This window comes from Bos grunniens, chromosome 4 (assembly GCF_055505025.1).
Source record: "Bos grunniens cultivar Pamir isolate PY7600 chromosome 4, Bosgru_T2T1.0, whole genome shotgun sequence".
In the NCBI taxonomy this organism is placed as follows: domain Eukaryota; kingdom Metazoa; phylum Chordata; class Mammalia; order Artiodactyla; family Bovidae; genus Bos; species Bos grunniens.
In genome coordinates, this window is record NC_141168.1 from 39,387,383 (window position 1) to 39,405,343 (window position 17,961).

Below are 17,961 nucleotides of genomic sequence, written 5' to 3' on the forward strand. Positions count from 1 at the left end.
GCTTAGATTACTCTTTTGTGTACCTACAATGGAATTTTGCATTGTGTTACCATGAGGCTTACATAAAACATCTGAAAGCTATAATAATCTATTTTAAGCTGATAGCAACTTGACTTCAAATGTATAAAAAGGTTTTACATTTTCACTCTTCTCCAGCACTTAATGTTTTGATGTCACGATTTACATCTTTTTAAATCTTATGTATCATTAACAAATTCTTGTAGTTATAGGTGGGCTTAATACTTTTAGTTTTAATCTTTATACCAGTTATAAGTGATTTACTCACCATTATTATAATATTACAGCATTCTGAATTTAACCATATATTTACTTTTATCAGTGAGTTTTAGACTTTCATGTTTTAATGTTGCTACTTAGCATCCTTTTGTTTCAAATTGAAGAAATCCCTTTAACATACCTTGTAAGAACAGTCTAGTGGTGATAAATTCCTTCAGCTTTTATTTATCTGGAAATTCTTTATCTCTCTTCATGTCTGAAGGACTTTTATTGAGTATTCTTGTTTGGCAATCCTTTTTTTTTCTTTCAGTACTTTGAATATCTCATCCCACTGCCTTCTGACCTGCAAGGTAGAATCCACTGATAATCTTATGAGGGTTCCCTTGTAAGTACCAGGTTGCTTTTCTGTTGTTGTTTTTATGGTTCTTTGTCTTCAACTTTTGACAATTTAGTTATACTTGGTACTCCCTGGACTGCCTAGATTTGGATGTTTTGTGCCCCCCCACCCCCCGCAAAGGTTAGGGAAGTGTTCAGTCATTGTTGCTGAGTTGCTAAGTCGTGTCCGACTCTTTGTGACCCCATGAACTGCAGCACTCAGGCTTCCGTGTCCTTCACTATCTCCCACAGTTTGCTCAAACTCATGTCCATTGAGTTAGTGATGCCATCCAACCATCTCATCCTCTGTCTCCGCCTTCTCGTCTTACCCTCAATCTTTCCTATTATTTCTTTGAATAAAGCCCTCCCTTTCTACATTTTTCTTTGAATAAAGCCCTCCTCTTCTTCTAAGGGACGACAGAGGATGAGATGGTTGGATAGCATCACCGACTTGATGGACAGGAGTTTGAGCAAGCTCTGGGAGTTGGTGATGGACAGGGAGGCCTGGCGTGCTGCAGTCTGTGGGGTCAAAAAGAGTCAGACATGACTGCATGACTGAACTGACTCCCCTTCTAGGATTTTTATAATGTGTATATTGACCCATTTTCAGTGCCTTATAAATCTCTTAAGCTATCTTCACTTCTTTTTTAGTCTTTTTTTTTTTTTTCTTTTTGCTTCATTGCTTGGTTGTATTCCACTGCTCTGTCTCCTAATTCACTGATATTATCATTTGATCTGGTCTGCTGTTGGTCCTTTCTATCGAATTTTTCAGTATAGTTATTTTATTCTTTATCTCTATACTATCTGTTTGGTACTTTATAATATCATTAATCTCTGTTGAAAAATCTTTCTTTGCTTATGCACTGCTTTCCTGACCTCTGTGAGCATCCTTCTGAGCATTATGTTGAACTCTTTGTGAGATAAATGACTTTTGTCTGTTTCATTAAGATTGGTTTTTGGAGACTTTACTTGTTCTCTTGTTTGGAACATATTCCCATGTTTCTTCATTTTCCTTGAATGCTTGTATTGGTTTTCATGCATTAGCTAAAACAGCACCTCTCTCAGTCTTGGCAGATTAGTCTTGCATAGGAGATAAATCCTGTGTATTAACCCAGCCTGGATTCGTGGTTGCCTCACAAACCTTTGTGATTATCCAAGCCACTGTCTTTTTATTTCATGCCTTTTAGTAGTTTAGGGTATGTGAAGACCCGTCAATGTTCCAAAGGGAAAGACTGTTGTGAGGCCTAGATACAGGCAGATTAGAAGCCAGACCCTCAGGCAACAGCTGGGAATGTATGCTGTCAAGCAGTTTCTGGGGAGAAACTGGGAGATTGGTATATTTGTCTTCTTGCTTTGCACTGAATCTGGGTAGATAGCTGTGTGTGTGTGTTGGGGGGAGGGTATTCCTGAGCCCATTAAAAATCTGCTTATTTCTTTGCCATAATCCAGTTTGACTTATTAACTGCAGGCACTGTTGGTAGTCGGAACCAGGTGATATGGGGGCCCATCTCCCAGGCAGTATCTGCAAAAGTTGGGGCACAAGACATGTGCCCCATCTCTCTAAAAACTCCTTCTAGAGAGATGATGGTGACCTGATTTTATTGTGGGAGTGAGCTGCATAGAGAAGGTGGGCAAGTGCCCACTGATTCCTTCAGGTTTCAGTTAGATGTCAATTAGGTAGGGTCATTTAGATTTCAATTAGTGTCAGGATCCTTAGGCAGCAGCTTGTAGAGTATCCAGTTAAAGCCTTTCTGGGGGAGGACTGGGAGATGGCCATTTTTGCTGCTCCTCCAGTCTTGAGACCTGTGGGGGATAGCTGTGGTTAATGTTCATGAGCCTGTAATTAGCTTCTTTGTTTGCCATAGTCCCGTAGGACTCATGAATTCTGGCTGTCAGAGATAGGAGTTTTAGGGGACCGTTCCTCAGGGAGGAGCCTTAAAAGCCGGGACACTTGCTGTGCCGCCTGTACTGTTTGTTCCTTAGGGAGACGCTGGGAGTTTGGAGTTTCTGCCTAATCGTATGGTGCTGCGCCTGGAGCAAGGTTAATGGTGAGACTGTCTCAGCCTTTATGGATCTTTTCTGTGTTACCCAATGTGTAGGAGTCATTCTAGTCAATTTCTCTAGTTTCTCAATTCCCAAATTCCTCTCAGAGGGAAGTGCTCTGTGTGGAGCTGTACATCCACTCTGTGCACGGAAGGAGGAAAATGCCTTCTACGTCATCATTTTAGTCCAAAACAAAACAGAGGAAAAAGCCTCTTTAGTTTCTGTAGTAATTAATTTGTTTCTTTCTTAAAAGATAACTTTTTTTTGTAACCAATATTCATTCATTTATTCATTTGGTAACCATTACTGAATTCTATTCTAGATGTTGGCAATACTGCAGTGAATTAAATTGAAAAAAAAATCTCTTGAGCTTACCTTTGAGTAGGGAGGATACAGAAAATAAATAAACTTTATTATGTATCTTGTGGTGATGAGAGGTATAAAGTCAAATACATTCATGAAAGGGGGATTAAGAGTGAGAAGTAAGAGTGATCTCTCATAAAAGTTCTCCAGAGAAGACCTCTCTGGTAAGGACACATTCCAGTTTAGGGTTGGAGGATGTGAGGTATGTAGATATATAGAATGAAATAGAGGGAGAGTGTTCCAGGTTGCTGGAGGAGCAAGCAAAATATATGGAATTTGGAGACAGATTCATGTAGCTCCTCATATTATCCAACGGTAAGCCTAGGACGGAGGAGAGCAGGATAAAACATGTTTCTGTTCTTCTAATTTTTGCTGATGGCAAAGAAAAGGTGATAGCTTTCCCTTCTGTTTGTAATCCTAAAAAGCACTGTCAGGAGATATATTAATTCTCTTTTTGTTCAAATTTCAGGGCATGGAAACCCACCTCCAGGGGATCTTCCTAATCCAGGGATAGAACCCAGGTCTCCCACATTACAAGCAGTGGCTCAGACAGTAAAGAATCTGCCTGCAGTGTGAGAGACCTGGGTTCGATCCCTGTGTCGGGAAGATCCCCTGGAGAAGGGAAAGGCTACCCACTTTAGTATTCTTGCAGAAGGCGGTGGCACCCCACTCCAGTACTCCTGCCTGGAAAATCCCATGGATGGAGGAGCCTGGTAGGCTGCAGTCCATGGAATCGCTGAGGGTCGGACACGACTGAGTGACTTCACTTTCACTTTTTACTATCGTGCATCGGAGAAGGAAATGGCAACCTACTCCAGTGTTCTTGCCTGGAGAATCCCGGGGATGGGGGAGCCTAGTGGGCTGCCGTCTATGGGGTTGCACAGAGTCGGACACGACTGAAGTGACTTAGCAGCAGCAGCAGCAAATACCTATTGGTTAATGACTGAATCAGACTAAACCATAAAGGATTAAGGAGGGGTGGAAATTGGGGCAAATTGGAGAATTTATGCCCTATGCAAAGGGAAGAACGTGGCTTATTGGTTATTGCCATGTGAGGATGTGAGCCTAGGTTTGAGCGTATGTTCTGTTTTTTTTTTTTTTTCAGGTAAAGCCTATTTTATGTGCTATTTCCTGATCTTTAAACGTTGGAAACTAAGTAAAAACTTTTCAAAACACTCTTAAGTCCAGATAAAACATTCATACATGGAGAATCTGGCCCACAAGTTACAAGTTTGCAACGTTTGTGGTGTAACACCATAATTAAATTTTTACTGCCTCCTTCAAAGGAACTTCCCTGGTGGCTCAGACGGTAAAGCGTCTGTCTACAGTGCAGGAGACCCGGGTTCAATCCCTGGGTCAGGAAGATCTGGAGAAGGAAATGGCAATCCACTCCAGTATTCTTGCCTGGAAAATCCCATAGACGGAGGAGCCTGGTAGGCTATAGTCCATGGGGTTACAAAGAGTCAGACATGACTGAGTGACTTCACTTTCACTTTCAAAGGATGGTGTAGGTTTAATACAACAAAATGCTGCAGAATTTCTGGATACAAATGCTTTTAACACGCTGTTATACTATTGGACTTCCAGGTGGCGCTAGTGGTAAACAACTTGCCTGCCAATGCAGGGGACATAAGAGATGCGTGTTTGATCCCTGGTTTGGCAAGGTCCCCTGGAGGAGGGCATTGCAACCCACTCCAGTATTCTTGCCTGGAGAATCCCATGAACAGAGGACCCTGGCGGGCTACAGTCCATAGGATCGTACAGAGTTGGACACGACTGAAGTGACAGCACAGCACACATTATAGTATTGCTCTCCCTGGGTGGTGCTGAATATATATCTATTCTTGTTGTCTTAGGGTATGGTCAGACAGGTCCACTGTCTCAGCGAGCTGGTTACGATGCTGTTGCCTCTGCTGTTTCTGGTCTAATGCATATCACAGGACCTGAGGTAAGTATCTTTCTTTAGAATAGTCATAATTTCCCCCCATTTATTCCAAAGAATTTTTCCTCTTCGCTGACCCCATAGGCTTAAACATGAGTCAATTTTAGAAAGAAACCATGGAAAGTGAATGCCTTTAAAAATGGAAGTGTTGAATGTGCTTGATGCTAAATGTCAATATGGCCCCATGGGAAATAACAGTCTTATTAGCAAGAAGCAATAGATCAAGTGGTGAACACATTTTCCATATGCATTATATTACTCAAGCTTAGTAAAGGCACTTTTGTGTGACCTTGGAATATTCCTGTGTGAAATAGAATGGCTGACTAGACTAGTCTGCGGATGTCCAAGGGGACAGAGGAGCCTGGTGTGCTATACTCCCTGGGGTCACAAAGAGTTGGACATAACTGGAGAAGGCAATGGCACCCTACTCCAGTACTTTTGCCTAGAAAATTCCATGGACGGAGGAGCCTGGTAGGCTGCAGTCCATGTGGTCGCTAAAGTCTGACACGACTGAGCGACTTCACTTTCACTTTTCACTTTCATGCATTGGAGAAGGAAATGGCAACCCACTCCAGCGTTCTTGCCTGGAGAATCCCAGGGATGGCAGAGCCTGGTGGGCTGCCGTCTCTGGGGTCGCACAGAGTCGGACACGACTGAAGCGACTTAGCAGCACCAGCAGCAGAGCGACTGAAAAACAACGACTTTGCTTTGACCTATATACATAGTGGAGGGTTTCTTCTTCCCTCTGGAATATTGTAAATGGTTGTTTATTTTCAACTATGTTACTTAACGCCTTGGGTGTAGTTGTGTCTGATTGTTATATGCATTGATTCTGATGTGAAAGAATTATTTGACTGTATAACACTCTTCTCCGTGATGATGGGTTGGGAAGTTCCTCTAAAGTATATAGATGACCAAAATGTGGATAGTTCGATCAAAGAAAATGGACTCCTGGGGAAAACTAAACATGCCATTAAATAAAGTAAAAAAAAGGAAAAAGTGTGAACACACTGAGTAAAAATACTAAAGACATAGGTAGTACATGTTCCCTGGTGGCTTAGACGGTAAAGAATCCGCCTGCAGGAGACATGGGTTTGATCCCTGGGTTGGAAAGATGCCCTGGAGAAGGGAATGGCTACCCACTCCAGTATTCTGGCCTGGAGAATTCCATGGACAGAGGACCCCTGGCAGTCCATGGGGTCACAAAGAGTCGAACATGACTGAGTAACTTTCACACAATACATTTTCTAAGTAATAATTCACCTATATATTATGATACATTTAAACATCAAGAATTATATCAATCAATGAAAAAGATGTATTGACCATCTGTTTGTAGTGTTGTTTTAGATACCAGAAATAATTTAATGTTACCCTATAAGTAACAGTTTGGTTGACCAGATTAGACATATACTCATGGAAAAGTTAAAAAATGAAAGAAAATTACATAAAATTAAGCTGGGAGGATCCCCTGGAGAAGGTATGTCTACCCACTCCAGTATTGTTGCCTAGAGAATTCCATGGACAGAGGAGCCTGGCAGGCTACAGTCCATGGGGTCGCAAACAGTCGGGCATGACTGTGTTACTAACACCTTCACTTTCAAGTGGAACATTATGTAGCACTGTGACTTGTCTTTGTCACCCTGTATCTGAGTCTACAATGTAAATCTCCTTCCCTCTGTCCTTAATTCCCCTGCTTCTCCTTGGAGAGAATCAATGCTATCACTTTTCTTTTGCACGCTTTCAGAGGTGTTCCATTCAAAAACAAACACAGTAGTCTCCCATCTTTTAAAATACACAGTTGATAGTGTACTTTCTCAAATTTTCTCCCAGGTTTTGCAGATATAATTGACATACTGCTGCTACTGCTACTGCTAAGTCACTTTAGTCGTGTACGACTCTGCGTGACCCCATAGACGGCAGCCCACCAGGCTCCCCCGTCCCTGGGATTCTCCAGGCAAGAACACTGGAGTGGGTTGCCATTTCCTTCTCCAATGCATGAAAGTAAAAAGTGAAAGTGAAGTCCCTCAGTTGTGTCCGACTCTTAGTGACCCCATGGACTGCAGCCTACCAGGCTCCTCCGTCCATGGTATTCTCCAAGAAAGAGTACTGGAGTGGGGTGCCATTGCCTTCTCCGAATTAACATATAGCAGTGTTTAACTCTAAGGTGTACAGCATAATGATTTGACTTAAATATATGATGAAATGATGACCACAATAGATTTAGTGAACTATTGTCTCATACAGATACAGCATTAAAGAAATAGAAAATTTTTTTTTCCTGTGGTATGAGTACTCTTAGGATTTATTGTCTTAACAACATTCGTATATATGGTACAACAGTGTTAATTATCTCTATCATGTTGTATGTTACATCCCTAGTACATATGTATCTTATAACTGAAAGTTTCTACCTTTAGACTGCCTTCATCCAGCTCCCACTATTCACACCCGCTGTCTCTGGTGTCTACAATGTGATCTCTTTTTCTATGACTTTGTTTTTGAAGTATGATTGACTTACAACACTATGTTAGTTTCTGGGGCGCACCATAAAGAATCAGTATTTGTATACATTTCAAAATAATCCCCTTGTTAAATCTAGTTGTTATCTGTTACAAAACAGCAGTATTATATAATTATTAACTATATTCCCCACATGGTACACTTCATACCTATGACTCATTTATTTTGTAACTCGAAGTTTGTACCTCTTAATCTTCCTCATCTATTTCTCTCCTCTACCCAGCCTCCTTCTCTCTGGCAATCAACTTGTTTGTTCCTTATAACTCTTGTTTCTGTTTAACTATGTTCCTTCATTTGTTTTGTTTTTTAGTTTTCACAATTGAGTGAAGTCCTACAGTATTTGTCTTTCTCTATCTGACTTTTTTCATTTAGAATAATACTCTCTAGGTGTAAAAGCACTTGCTCAGTCGTTTAAAATTTTACCATTTTAAAAATTGAAGTATAGTTAATTTACAATGTTGTGTTAATTTCAGCTGTATAGTAAAGTGACAAATGAAAGAAAGTGTTAGTCACTCAGTCATGTCCGACTCTTTTTGACCCCATGGATTGTAGCCCACCAGGGTTCTCTGCCATGAAATTCTCCAGGCAAGACTACTGGAATGGGTTGCTATTTCCTTCTCCAGGGGATCTTCCCAACCCAGGGATTGGACCTGGGTCTCCTGCCTTGCAGGTGAATTCTTTACTGTCTGAGCTGTATATATATATATATAATTTTTTGGATTCTTTTCCATTATAGGTTATTACAAGATATTGAATATAGTTCCCTGTACTATAATAGTAACTTGTTTACCTATTATATATATATTAGTGTGTGTATGTTTATTCCAATCTCCTAATTTATCTTCCCCCAGTTATCTTCTTTCATAACCATAAGTTTGTTTTCTATGTCTTTGAGTCTATTTCTGTTTTGTAAATAAGTTCATTTGTATCATTTTTTTTAAGATTCCATATATAGGTGATATCATATGACATTTGTCTTCCTCTGTCTTAATACAATAATCTCTGGGTCCATCCATATTGCTGCAAATGGCTTTTCATTCTTTTTGTGGCCAAGTAGTAGCCCATCTTTAATGGTTTTTAAATCTCATAAAAAGTGAAGTATACCTTACATATAACAAAATGAAAAATCTTAAAGGTATGGTTCAGTGATGTTTTACAAATATATACACCAGGATAAATACCACCCAGTTCAAGATACAGCATATTTCTATCACTCCAGAGAGTTCCCTCATACCTCTTCCCAAACAATACCACCTCCTCCTAGAGGTAAACACTATTTTGACTTCTACTGGTGTAGACTAGTTTTACCTATTTTGGACTTGTGCAGATAGAATCCTGTAGTATATGCGTTTTAGTGTCTGGCTTATCTTGTCCAACACAGATTTTTTGAGGTTCGTTAGATTGTTGTGTGTATCAGTGATGGTGTAACATTCTGTTGTATGACTATACCACAGTGTATCCATTGTTCTGAAAATGAATATTTGAGCTGTTTCCAGTTTTTGTCTATTTTGAATACACACTTATTTCCCTTGGGTATATATACCTCATAGTGGAACAGATGGGTTACAGGTTAGGTGTATATTTAACTTTATTAATACTGCCTATTTTCCAAAAATGTACCAGTTTTCCAAAATGGAAAAGAAACTCAATTCCAGTGACTGATATTAATACTGCTGATAGTTATTATTGAAGCTTATTTGAATGTTCAGCTATTATTCCATAGAACTTATATCACAGTGTAATTCTACTTTGCTTTTCTCACATTTGGCCCCCAAATGGAAGGAAATCCAGAGAAAGAAATTTCTCTGTGAAATTTATATAAGAATGCAAAAATCCTCAAATTTCTCTAAAACTTTTTTTTTCTAAAGCAGTGTTCTAGTAAGAGATTTCACACACATGTCTTTCTGCCCCCATACTAACAATACCAATTTTTCAAGAAATAACCTATATTTCTTGTGAGAGGCGAAACCTCCCCTATTTAAAAAAATTTTTTTTCTTTTAGAGAAAGCATTCATTTTAGAAGTATTATATCTTATTCTGAATTATCTAGTGTTTGCTAAAAATTTCTTTATTCTGTAAGGGGTCATGTAATCTCATATTATTTAAGATGTCAGTTTTATTCTCTATCTCTGTCTGTGTTTTTGTAATTCAGATGACCTGGAAAAATTTATCTTCTCTTTTTTTCTAGAAAGTTCTTCAGAAATTTAACACATTTATGTTTAGTGATTGATGAGCTTTCATATGATAAAAATCAACTGTTACTTTAAAGTCTGAAACAGAATAGCAATAGACATGTCCTTCAGTTTGAATTCATCTACAAATTGAAAAGAACAATAGAGGGAGGATTAGGTAAGAAGCAATTTATTTTTGCTTGACTCCATGAAACAGTTAAAAAATACCAGGCTGAATTATCTGTTTACAATCTATAGGTTTGTGCATTTTTTCTTTTTTGCAGTCTCATTTTCCTCTGATGTTTTCTTTTGATCATGACAGTCTGAGAAGATTTTCTCATCTAGAAGATTTCTTGTTGGGATTACAGGGACTAAGGAATGAGGAGGCAGGTGTCTTCCCTTTATCAGGGTAAGGAAGCTCAGCACTTATGTCTGGTTGGGAGTAAGGATTCTTAATGGTCAATAGTCCTTGTTATAGAGGCTGTTATTATTCCTATCTTTTAAAACTGTCCAGTAAATGCAATCAAAATAGGAGTAAATTATTTTTGTTTAACATTTTATTTAATCAACTTGTTTCTTTCTGTCAATTCTCTTGATATTGTCAGTATCGTGTTGAACTGGGACCCTTCTTGTTTCACATGGCAGAGCAAGAAGATTATTATAGCTCATCTATATATAGCACTGGTATGCTTGGAACTATAATACTGAGTTGGTTTATAAGCACCAAAGATGCCATAGAAATGTCAACAAATTGGAAACATTCCAGAGAAATGTGAAAAAAAACTTTATTTTTAAAAAACTAGAAAGAGAAAAATAAATATAAACAGTTTATTTAAATGTTGTAGGACAAAAAGGACATTTATGTATGTGTGAATACCAACACAGAAAGGGAGTATAGATTGGGATCATTGTTTTGAAATATTGTCCATGCATATTTGCTTCTTTCAGATTTTCTCAGCTGGAAGATACTTACTCTTAGCCTCTTTCTTGATGGTCCTATGTAATTTTCATTCTGTTGCTAATTGTATATCTGTCTGTCTGTCTGACTTTAGAATGTAAGTGCCTTAATTCAGGGAGAGTGTCTTTGAGATGCTTACTTTTGTATCCCTGGAGTATAACACAGATAATACAGACTTGGTACTTATTGATTTATTCTTTTGGTTTGATTTGGTTTGGTTGCTGCTTATTGATATTTTTTTGTATTCCTAGGGTATAACACAGATCACTACAGAGTTGGTGCTTATTGATTATTTGTTATATATGAATTTGGAATCTTTAAAGATTCAACTTCAGTTTGATAGTAAGAGGTTGATACGTGTAGCAACAACCATGGCATTCTGGTTGGAGTCCTTTAAGGGATATTGTCACCCTGCTTATTTAACTTATATGCAGAGTACATCATGAGAAATGCTGGGCTGGATGAGGCACAAGCTGGAATCAAGATTGCCAGGAGAAATATCAATAACCTCAGATATGCAGATGACACCACCCTTATGGCAGAAAGTGAAGAAGAACTAAAGAGCCTCTTGATGAAAGTGAAAGTGGAGAGTGAAAAAGTTGGCTTAAAGCTCAACATTCAGAAAACTAAGATCATGGCATCATGGCATCTGGTCCCATCACTCCATGGGAAATAGATGGGGAAACCGTGGAAACAGTGTCAGACTTTATTTTTGGGGGCTCCAAAATCACTGCAGATGGTGATTGCAGCCATGAAATTAAAAGACGCTTACTCCTTGGAAGGAAACTTATGACCAAGCTAGATAGCATATTAAAAAGCAGAGACATTACTTTGTCAACAAAAGTCCATCTAGTCAAGGCTATGGTTTTTCCAGTGGCCACATATGGATGTGAGAGTTGGATTATAAAGGAAGCTGAGCACCGAAGAATTGATGCTTTTGAACTGTGGTGTTGGAGAAGACTCTTGAGAGTCCCTTGGACTGCAAGGAGATCCAACCAGTCCATCCTAAAGGAGATCAGTCCTGGGTGTTCATTGGAAGGACTGATGTTGAAGCTGAAACTCCAGTACTTTGGCCACCTGATGTAAAGAGCTGACTCATTTGAAAAGACCCTGGTGTTGGGAAAGATTAAAGGCAGGAGGAGAAGGGGACGACAGAGGATGAGATGGTTAGATGGCATTACTGACTCAACGGACATGAGTTTGGGTAAACTCTGGGAGTTGGTGATGGACAGGGAGGCCTGGTGTGCTGCGGTTCATGGGGTCACAAAGAGTCGGACACGACTGAGCGACTGAACTGAACTGAAGGGATATACTTGAATGAAAAAGGAGTCTTTTCTATCAAGTAGAGCACTTCATACAAGCCTCATACTCAAAAAATATGAATAGAGAACTTTTGGGTTGTGACTGGAAAAATGTGGTGAAAATACTTGGAAAACCCCTCTACTTGACATGATTAAAAAGCATATAAAACAAGTTTCTTCCTAATGTTTTTGCTTTCTGAATCTTAAGAAAGATTTTTAAATCTTTGTAAGTGGTTACTTTTGAGAGCATTGTGTTCATTTTGAGTCATCATGCTTTGAAAAAGTTTTATAATCAGAGAAAATCCTAAAAAGAATGGCCAAAATTATCTCAGGAGTGAAAAATAATTGTTCAGGGAGAATGTGTGGAGAGCTGGATTTGTTTGCCATAGATAAGGCAAATAAATGATTTGAGTACTGTTTTCAGCTATTGATATTTTGGAGGATGTGGAATAATTATTATTTACAGAACAAGGAATAAGAGAAAATGAGCTCATATCAGAGAAGACATTTTAGTTAGCTGAATGAAGAGCTTTATGACCATTAGGGTATTGAACATTGTCATGTGTAAGCAAACTGGTTATGCAGTTTCTATTAGCATGGTGGAATGGAAAGATCTTCTCCTGGCTTGAAATCCTAGTTCCATTTAACACTTCTGAGCCTATTTTTTTTCATTTGTAAAAATGAGAGTACTAACACACATCCTGGAAAAGGTACTCAGATTCAATGAGATAATATGTAGGCAAACACCTGGGAAATAATGCTACCTCCTTTTCCCTGTCTGGTGCATGCCTGGCATGTATCAGATACTCAACAACTGCTCTGTTTCCTCTGGAGATTTTTAAGGAGAGAGGGATAAGCATCTTCCTGGATGACTTAGTAATTTTCCTGCCTAAAGGCAGGAAGTTGGACCAAATGATCCTTTGAGAATTTTTCAGCTTTTGGGGTCTTTATGTACTGTTTACTTTGGAAACTAATACAGTAGAATTTTTTTCTTTCTTTTTCTAAAGTTCTTTTGTAGGAAAGATTGGGTAGTCAAGGATATAGTGTTTGATTCATACTGTAATATTTACATAGTAAAAAGAAAGATGCAAAGTGTCTTGAATGACTATTTGTATTATAGAGAATTTTGATGGCAAGTTATTGGGAGCTTAAATTCTGAGTTAGTATCTTTCCTAGGAGATTGGACTGCATGACAAATCACAGTGAATACTCTGCACTCAAGCATTTTTATCTAAGTAAAATTAGGGTAAAGTGACTATGAGCTGACTGTGGCTCAGATCATGAACTTCTTTTTGCCAAATTCAGACTTAAAGAAAGTAGGGAAAACCGCTAGACCATTCAGGTATGACCTAAATCAAATCCCTTACCATTATACAGTGGAAGTGAGAAATAGATTAAAGGGATTAGATCTGATAGACCGAGTGCCTGAAGAACTATGGATGGAGGTTCATGACATTGTACAGGAGGCAGGGATCAAGACCATCCCCAAGAAAAAGAAATGCAAAAAGGCAAAGTGGTTGTCTGCAGAGGCCTTACAAATAGCTGTGAAAAGAAGAGAAGTGAAAGGCAAAAGAGAAAAGGAAAGATAGAAGCATCTGAATGCAGAGTTCCAAAGAATAGCAAGGAGAGATAAGAAAGCCTTCCTCAGTGATCAATGCAAAGAAATAGAGGAAAACAATAGAATAGGAAAGACTAGAGATCTCTTCAAGAAAATTAGAGATACCAAGGAACATTTCATGCAAAGATGGGCTCGATAAAGGGCAGAGATAGTATGGACCTAACAGAAGCAGAAGATATTAAGAAGAGGTGGCAAGAATACACAGAAGAACCGTACAAAAAAGATCTTCACGACCCAGATAATCATGATGATCTGATCACTCACTTAGAGCCAGACATCATGGAATGCGAAGTCAAGTGGGCCTTAGGAAACATCACTATGAACAAAGCTAGTGGAGGTGATGGAATTCCAGTTGAGCTATTTCAAATCCTGAAAGATGATGCTGTGAAAGTGCTGCACTCAATATGCCAGCAAATTTGGAAAACTCAGCAGTGGCCACAGGACTGGAAAAGGTCAGTTTTCATTCCAATCCCAAAGAAAGGCAATGCCAAAGAATGTTCAAACTACTGCACAATTACACTCATCTCACACACTAGTAAAGTAATGCTCAAAATTCTCCAAGCCAAGCTTCAATAGTATGTGAACCGTGAACTTCCAGATGTCCAAGCTGGTTTTAGAAAAGGCAGAGGAACCAGAGGTCAAAGTGCAAACATCCATTGGATCATCGAAAAAGCAAGAGAGTTCCAGAAAAACATCTACTTCTGCTTTATTGACTATGCCAAAGCCTTTGACTGTGTGGATCACAAGAGACTGTGGAAAATTCTTCAAGAAACAGGAATACCAGACCACTTGACCTGCCTCCTGAGAAATTTGTATACAGGTCAGGAAGAAACAGTTAGAGTTGGACATGGAACAACAGAATGTTTCCAAATCGGAAATGGAATGTGTCAAGGCTGTATATTGTAACCCTGGTTATTTAATTTATATGCAGAGTACATCATGAGAAATGCAGGGCTGGAGGAAGCACAAGCTGGAATCAAGATTGCCATGAGAAATATCAATAACCTCAGATATGCAGATGACACCACCCTTATGGCAGAAAGTGAAGAACTAAAAAGCCTCTTGATGAAAGTGAAAGAGGAGAGTGAAAAAGATGGCTTAAAACTCAACATTCAAAAAACTAAGAGTGTGGCATCTGGTCTTATCACTTCATGGGAAATAGATGGGGAAACAATAGAAACAGTGAGACACTATTTTTTTGGGCTCCAAAATCACTGCAGATGGTGACTGCAGCCATGAAAGTAAAAGACGCTTGCTCCTTGGAAGAATAATTATGACCAACCTAGACAGCATATTAAAAAGCAGAGACATTATTTTGGCAACAAATGTCCATTTAGTCACAGCTATGGTGTTTCCAGTGGTCATGTATGAATGTGAGAGTTGGACTGTAAAGAATGCTGAGTACTGAAGAATTGATGCTTTTGAACTGAGGTGTTGGAGAAGACTCTTGAGAGTCCCTTGGACTGCAAGGACATTCAACCATACCATCGTAAAGGAATCAGTCCTGAGTGTTCATTGGAAGGATTGATGCTGAAGCTGAAACTCCAGTATTTTGGCCACCTGATGTGAAGAACTGACCGATTTGAGAAGAGTCTGATGCTGGGAAAGATTGAGGGAGGGAGGAGAAGGTGACAACAGAGGATGAGATGGTTGGATGACATCACTGGCTCAATGGACATGAGGTTGAGTAATCTCTTGGAGTTGGTGATGGACAGGGAGGCCTGGAGTGCTGCAGTCCATGGGGTCACAAAGAGTCGGAAATGACTGAGCAACTGAACTGAACTGAACTGCCTATAAAGGAGGAACATAAAGAGATCCCTAAATGGCAACATGCAGCTTTGAGGAAATAAAGGAAAATAAGCTTAGCTCAGTCAGTTTTTGTTCTGAAGCACCTTCTTCTCACTCATGTTACCCCCTGGACTGGCAGTGTAGAACCATAACCCTGTTTAGTTGTAACTGAAGAATAGTTTCCACATTGACTTTTGAGAAAAAAAAAGTTTAATTTCTGTCTTTAACTGCATAGTCAAAGAGAAGACATCTGAACATTAAGCATGAAGAGCTCTGAAATATTACAAGGATTAATAAGTCTGTGTAAAAGAATGCCTTTAAGTAGAGTCAAATGTACTTTTAGTCATCTTTAGACATTCCTTTTATATATTGAGAATTTGAAAGTGAAAAGTGTTAGTTGCTCAGTCGTGTCCAACTCTTTGCAAACCCATGGACTGTAGCCCTCCAGACTACTCTGTCCATGGAATTTTCCAGGCAAGAATACTAAAGTGGGTAGCCTTTCCCCTCTCCAGAGGATCTTCCTGACTCAGGGATTGAATCCACATCTCCTGCATTGCAGGCAGATTCTTTTCCATCTGAGCCACCGGGGAAACCCATATATTGAGGATAAGCAAGTGCAAAAATAATAAATACTACAGTCTATGGCCTACAGTCATAGTCACGGGAAAAGAACTTTGAACTTGTAATAAAGCTTATATTTATGCTAGTAGGTCATAATTCCTGTCCTGAGGGGTAAGAAATGTTGAGAAACTTTTCATTACAGTTCTATGAGATGCAATTCTACAAGATTTACACAGCCTGATTGAATTAAGGATTTTCAGATTTGGGTCTACTGATTCTTATTTTTCTGTATACTTGAAATCTTTAGAATTGCTTGGAGAACTCTAATACATATATTCCCATGTCTTAGACCCAATGAAACAGAAACCTGAGGTGGTGTTACTTGTATATTTTTATTCTTAGAAAGCCTTCTGAGTGGTTCTGATGATCCACTACGTTTCGGAATCACTCGTTTAAGTAACGAGAGATACTATTTCTGTTTCTTTCCTCAATCTGTTGAATTCTGGCCTCCATAGGCACCTCACCAATGAAATTGTACTTGGGAAGATTACCAGTGACCTCTTTTTTTAAAAAAATTAATTGATTTATTTTAATTGGAGGCTAATTACTTTATAATATTGTTGTGGCTTTTGCCATACATTGACATGAATCAGCCACAGGTGTACATGTGTCCCCCATCCTGAACCCCCCTCCTACCTCCCTCCCTACCCCATCCCTCTGGGTATTCCCAGTGCACCAGCTTTGAGTGCCCCGCTTCATGCATCAAACTTGCATTGGCCATCTATTTCACATATGGTAATATACATGTTTCAATGCTATTCTCTCAAATCATCCCACCCTCACCTTCTCCCACAGAGTCCAAAAGTCTGTTCTTTATATCTGTGTCTCTTTTGCTGTGTCACATGTAGGGTCGTCATCCCCATCTTTCTAAATTCCATATATATGTGTTAATATACTGTATTGGTGTTTTTCTTTCTGACTTACTTCACTTTGTATAATAGGCTCCAGTTTCATCCACCTCATTAGAACTGATTCAAATGCGTTCTTTTTAATAGGTGAATAATATTCCACTGTATATATGTACCACAACTTTCTAATCCATTCTTCTGCTGATAGACACCTAGGTTGCTTCCATGTCCTAGCTGTTGTAAACAGTGCTGCGTTGTTTGGGGTACATGGGATACACATGTCTGTTTCATGTCTGGTTTCCTTGGTGTGAATGCCCAGCAGTGCGATTGCTAGGTCATATGGCAGTTTGATTTTCATTTTTTTTTAAGAAATCTCCACACTGTTCTCCATAGTGGCTGTCCTAGTATGCATTCCCACCAATAGTATAAGAGGGTTCCCCTTATCCAGTGACCTCTTAATTCAAAACTACAGTGGATACTTTTATTTTTTTGTGTATGTGTATATCTATCTATCTATCTATATAGAGAGAGAGTCTTCCCACGTGGCACTAGTGGTAAAGAACCTGCCTGCCAGTGCGGGAGACATAAGAGTGTTGGTTCAATCCCTGGGTCGGGAAGATCCCCTGTAGGAAGGCATGGCAACCCCCTCCAGTATTCTTGCCTGGTGAATCCCATGGACAGAGGAGCCTGGCAGGCTACAGTACATAGGGTCATAAAGAGTTGGACACAACTGAAGTGGCACAGCATGCATATATATGTGTGTGTGTGTGTGTGTGTATATATATATATATATATATATATATATATATATAATATGAATTTACAGTTAGTTTTTCTTGGTTATCTATTTTTAAAGAATATTTAACTATTTATTTATTTATCTGGTTGTACTGGGTCTTAGTTGCAGCATGTGAAGACTTAGTTGCAGCATGTGGGATCTAGTTCCTTGCCCAGGAATCAAACCTGGGCCCCCTGCACTGGGAGTGTGGAGTCTTAGCCACTCGACCATCAGGGAAGTCCCTGTCTATTATATTTAATTTATTTTTTTAAAGATTTTTTGTTTTTTGATGTGGACCATTTTAAAAGTCTCTATTGAATTTGCTGCAACATTGCCTGTGTTTTATGTTTTGTTTTTTTTTGGCTATGAGGCTTGTGGGATCCCAGCTTCCCAAC

General features: G+C 39.1%; 1 protein-coding gene across 31 annotated transcripts in view; it reads left to right on the top strand.

Annotated features, from left to right (window-relative positions):
* SUGCT (succinyl-CoA:glutarate-CoA transferase) overlaps positions 1-17,961 on the top strand; it is a 784,651-nt gene that overhangs the window by 71,153 nt on the left and 695,537 nt on the right. For 27 of the 31 annotated variants that reach the window (XR_015162296.1, XR_015162293.1, XR_015162297.1 and 24 more), the window contains one exon: positions 4,875-4,966. The exons of 2 other annotated variants lie outside the window; for them this stretch is intronic. Coding sequence is in view for 22 of the 29 variants with exons in the window: in XM_086395998.1 (XP_086252124.1) it covers positions 4,875-4,966 (92 nt within the window). In the remaining 7 variants the exon portion in view is untranslated. Of the gene's footprint in view, positions 1-4,874; positions 4,967-9,671; positions 9,833-9,938; positions 10,064-17,961 lie in introns of those variants that run through there. 2 more of the 31 variants (XM_086396024.1, XM_086396023.1) reach the window with 2 other exon arrangements.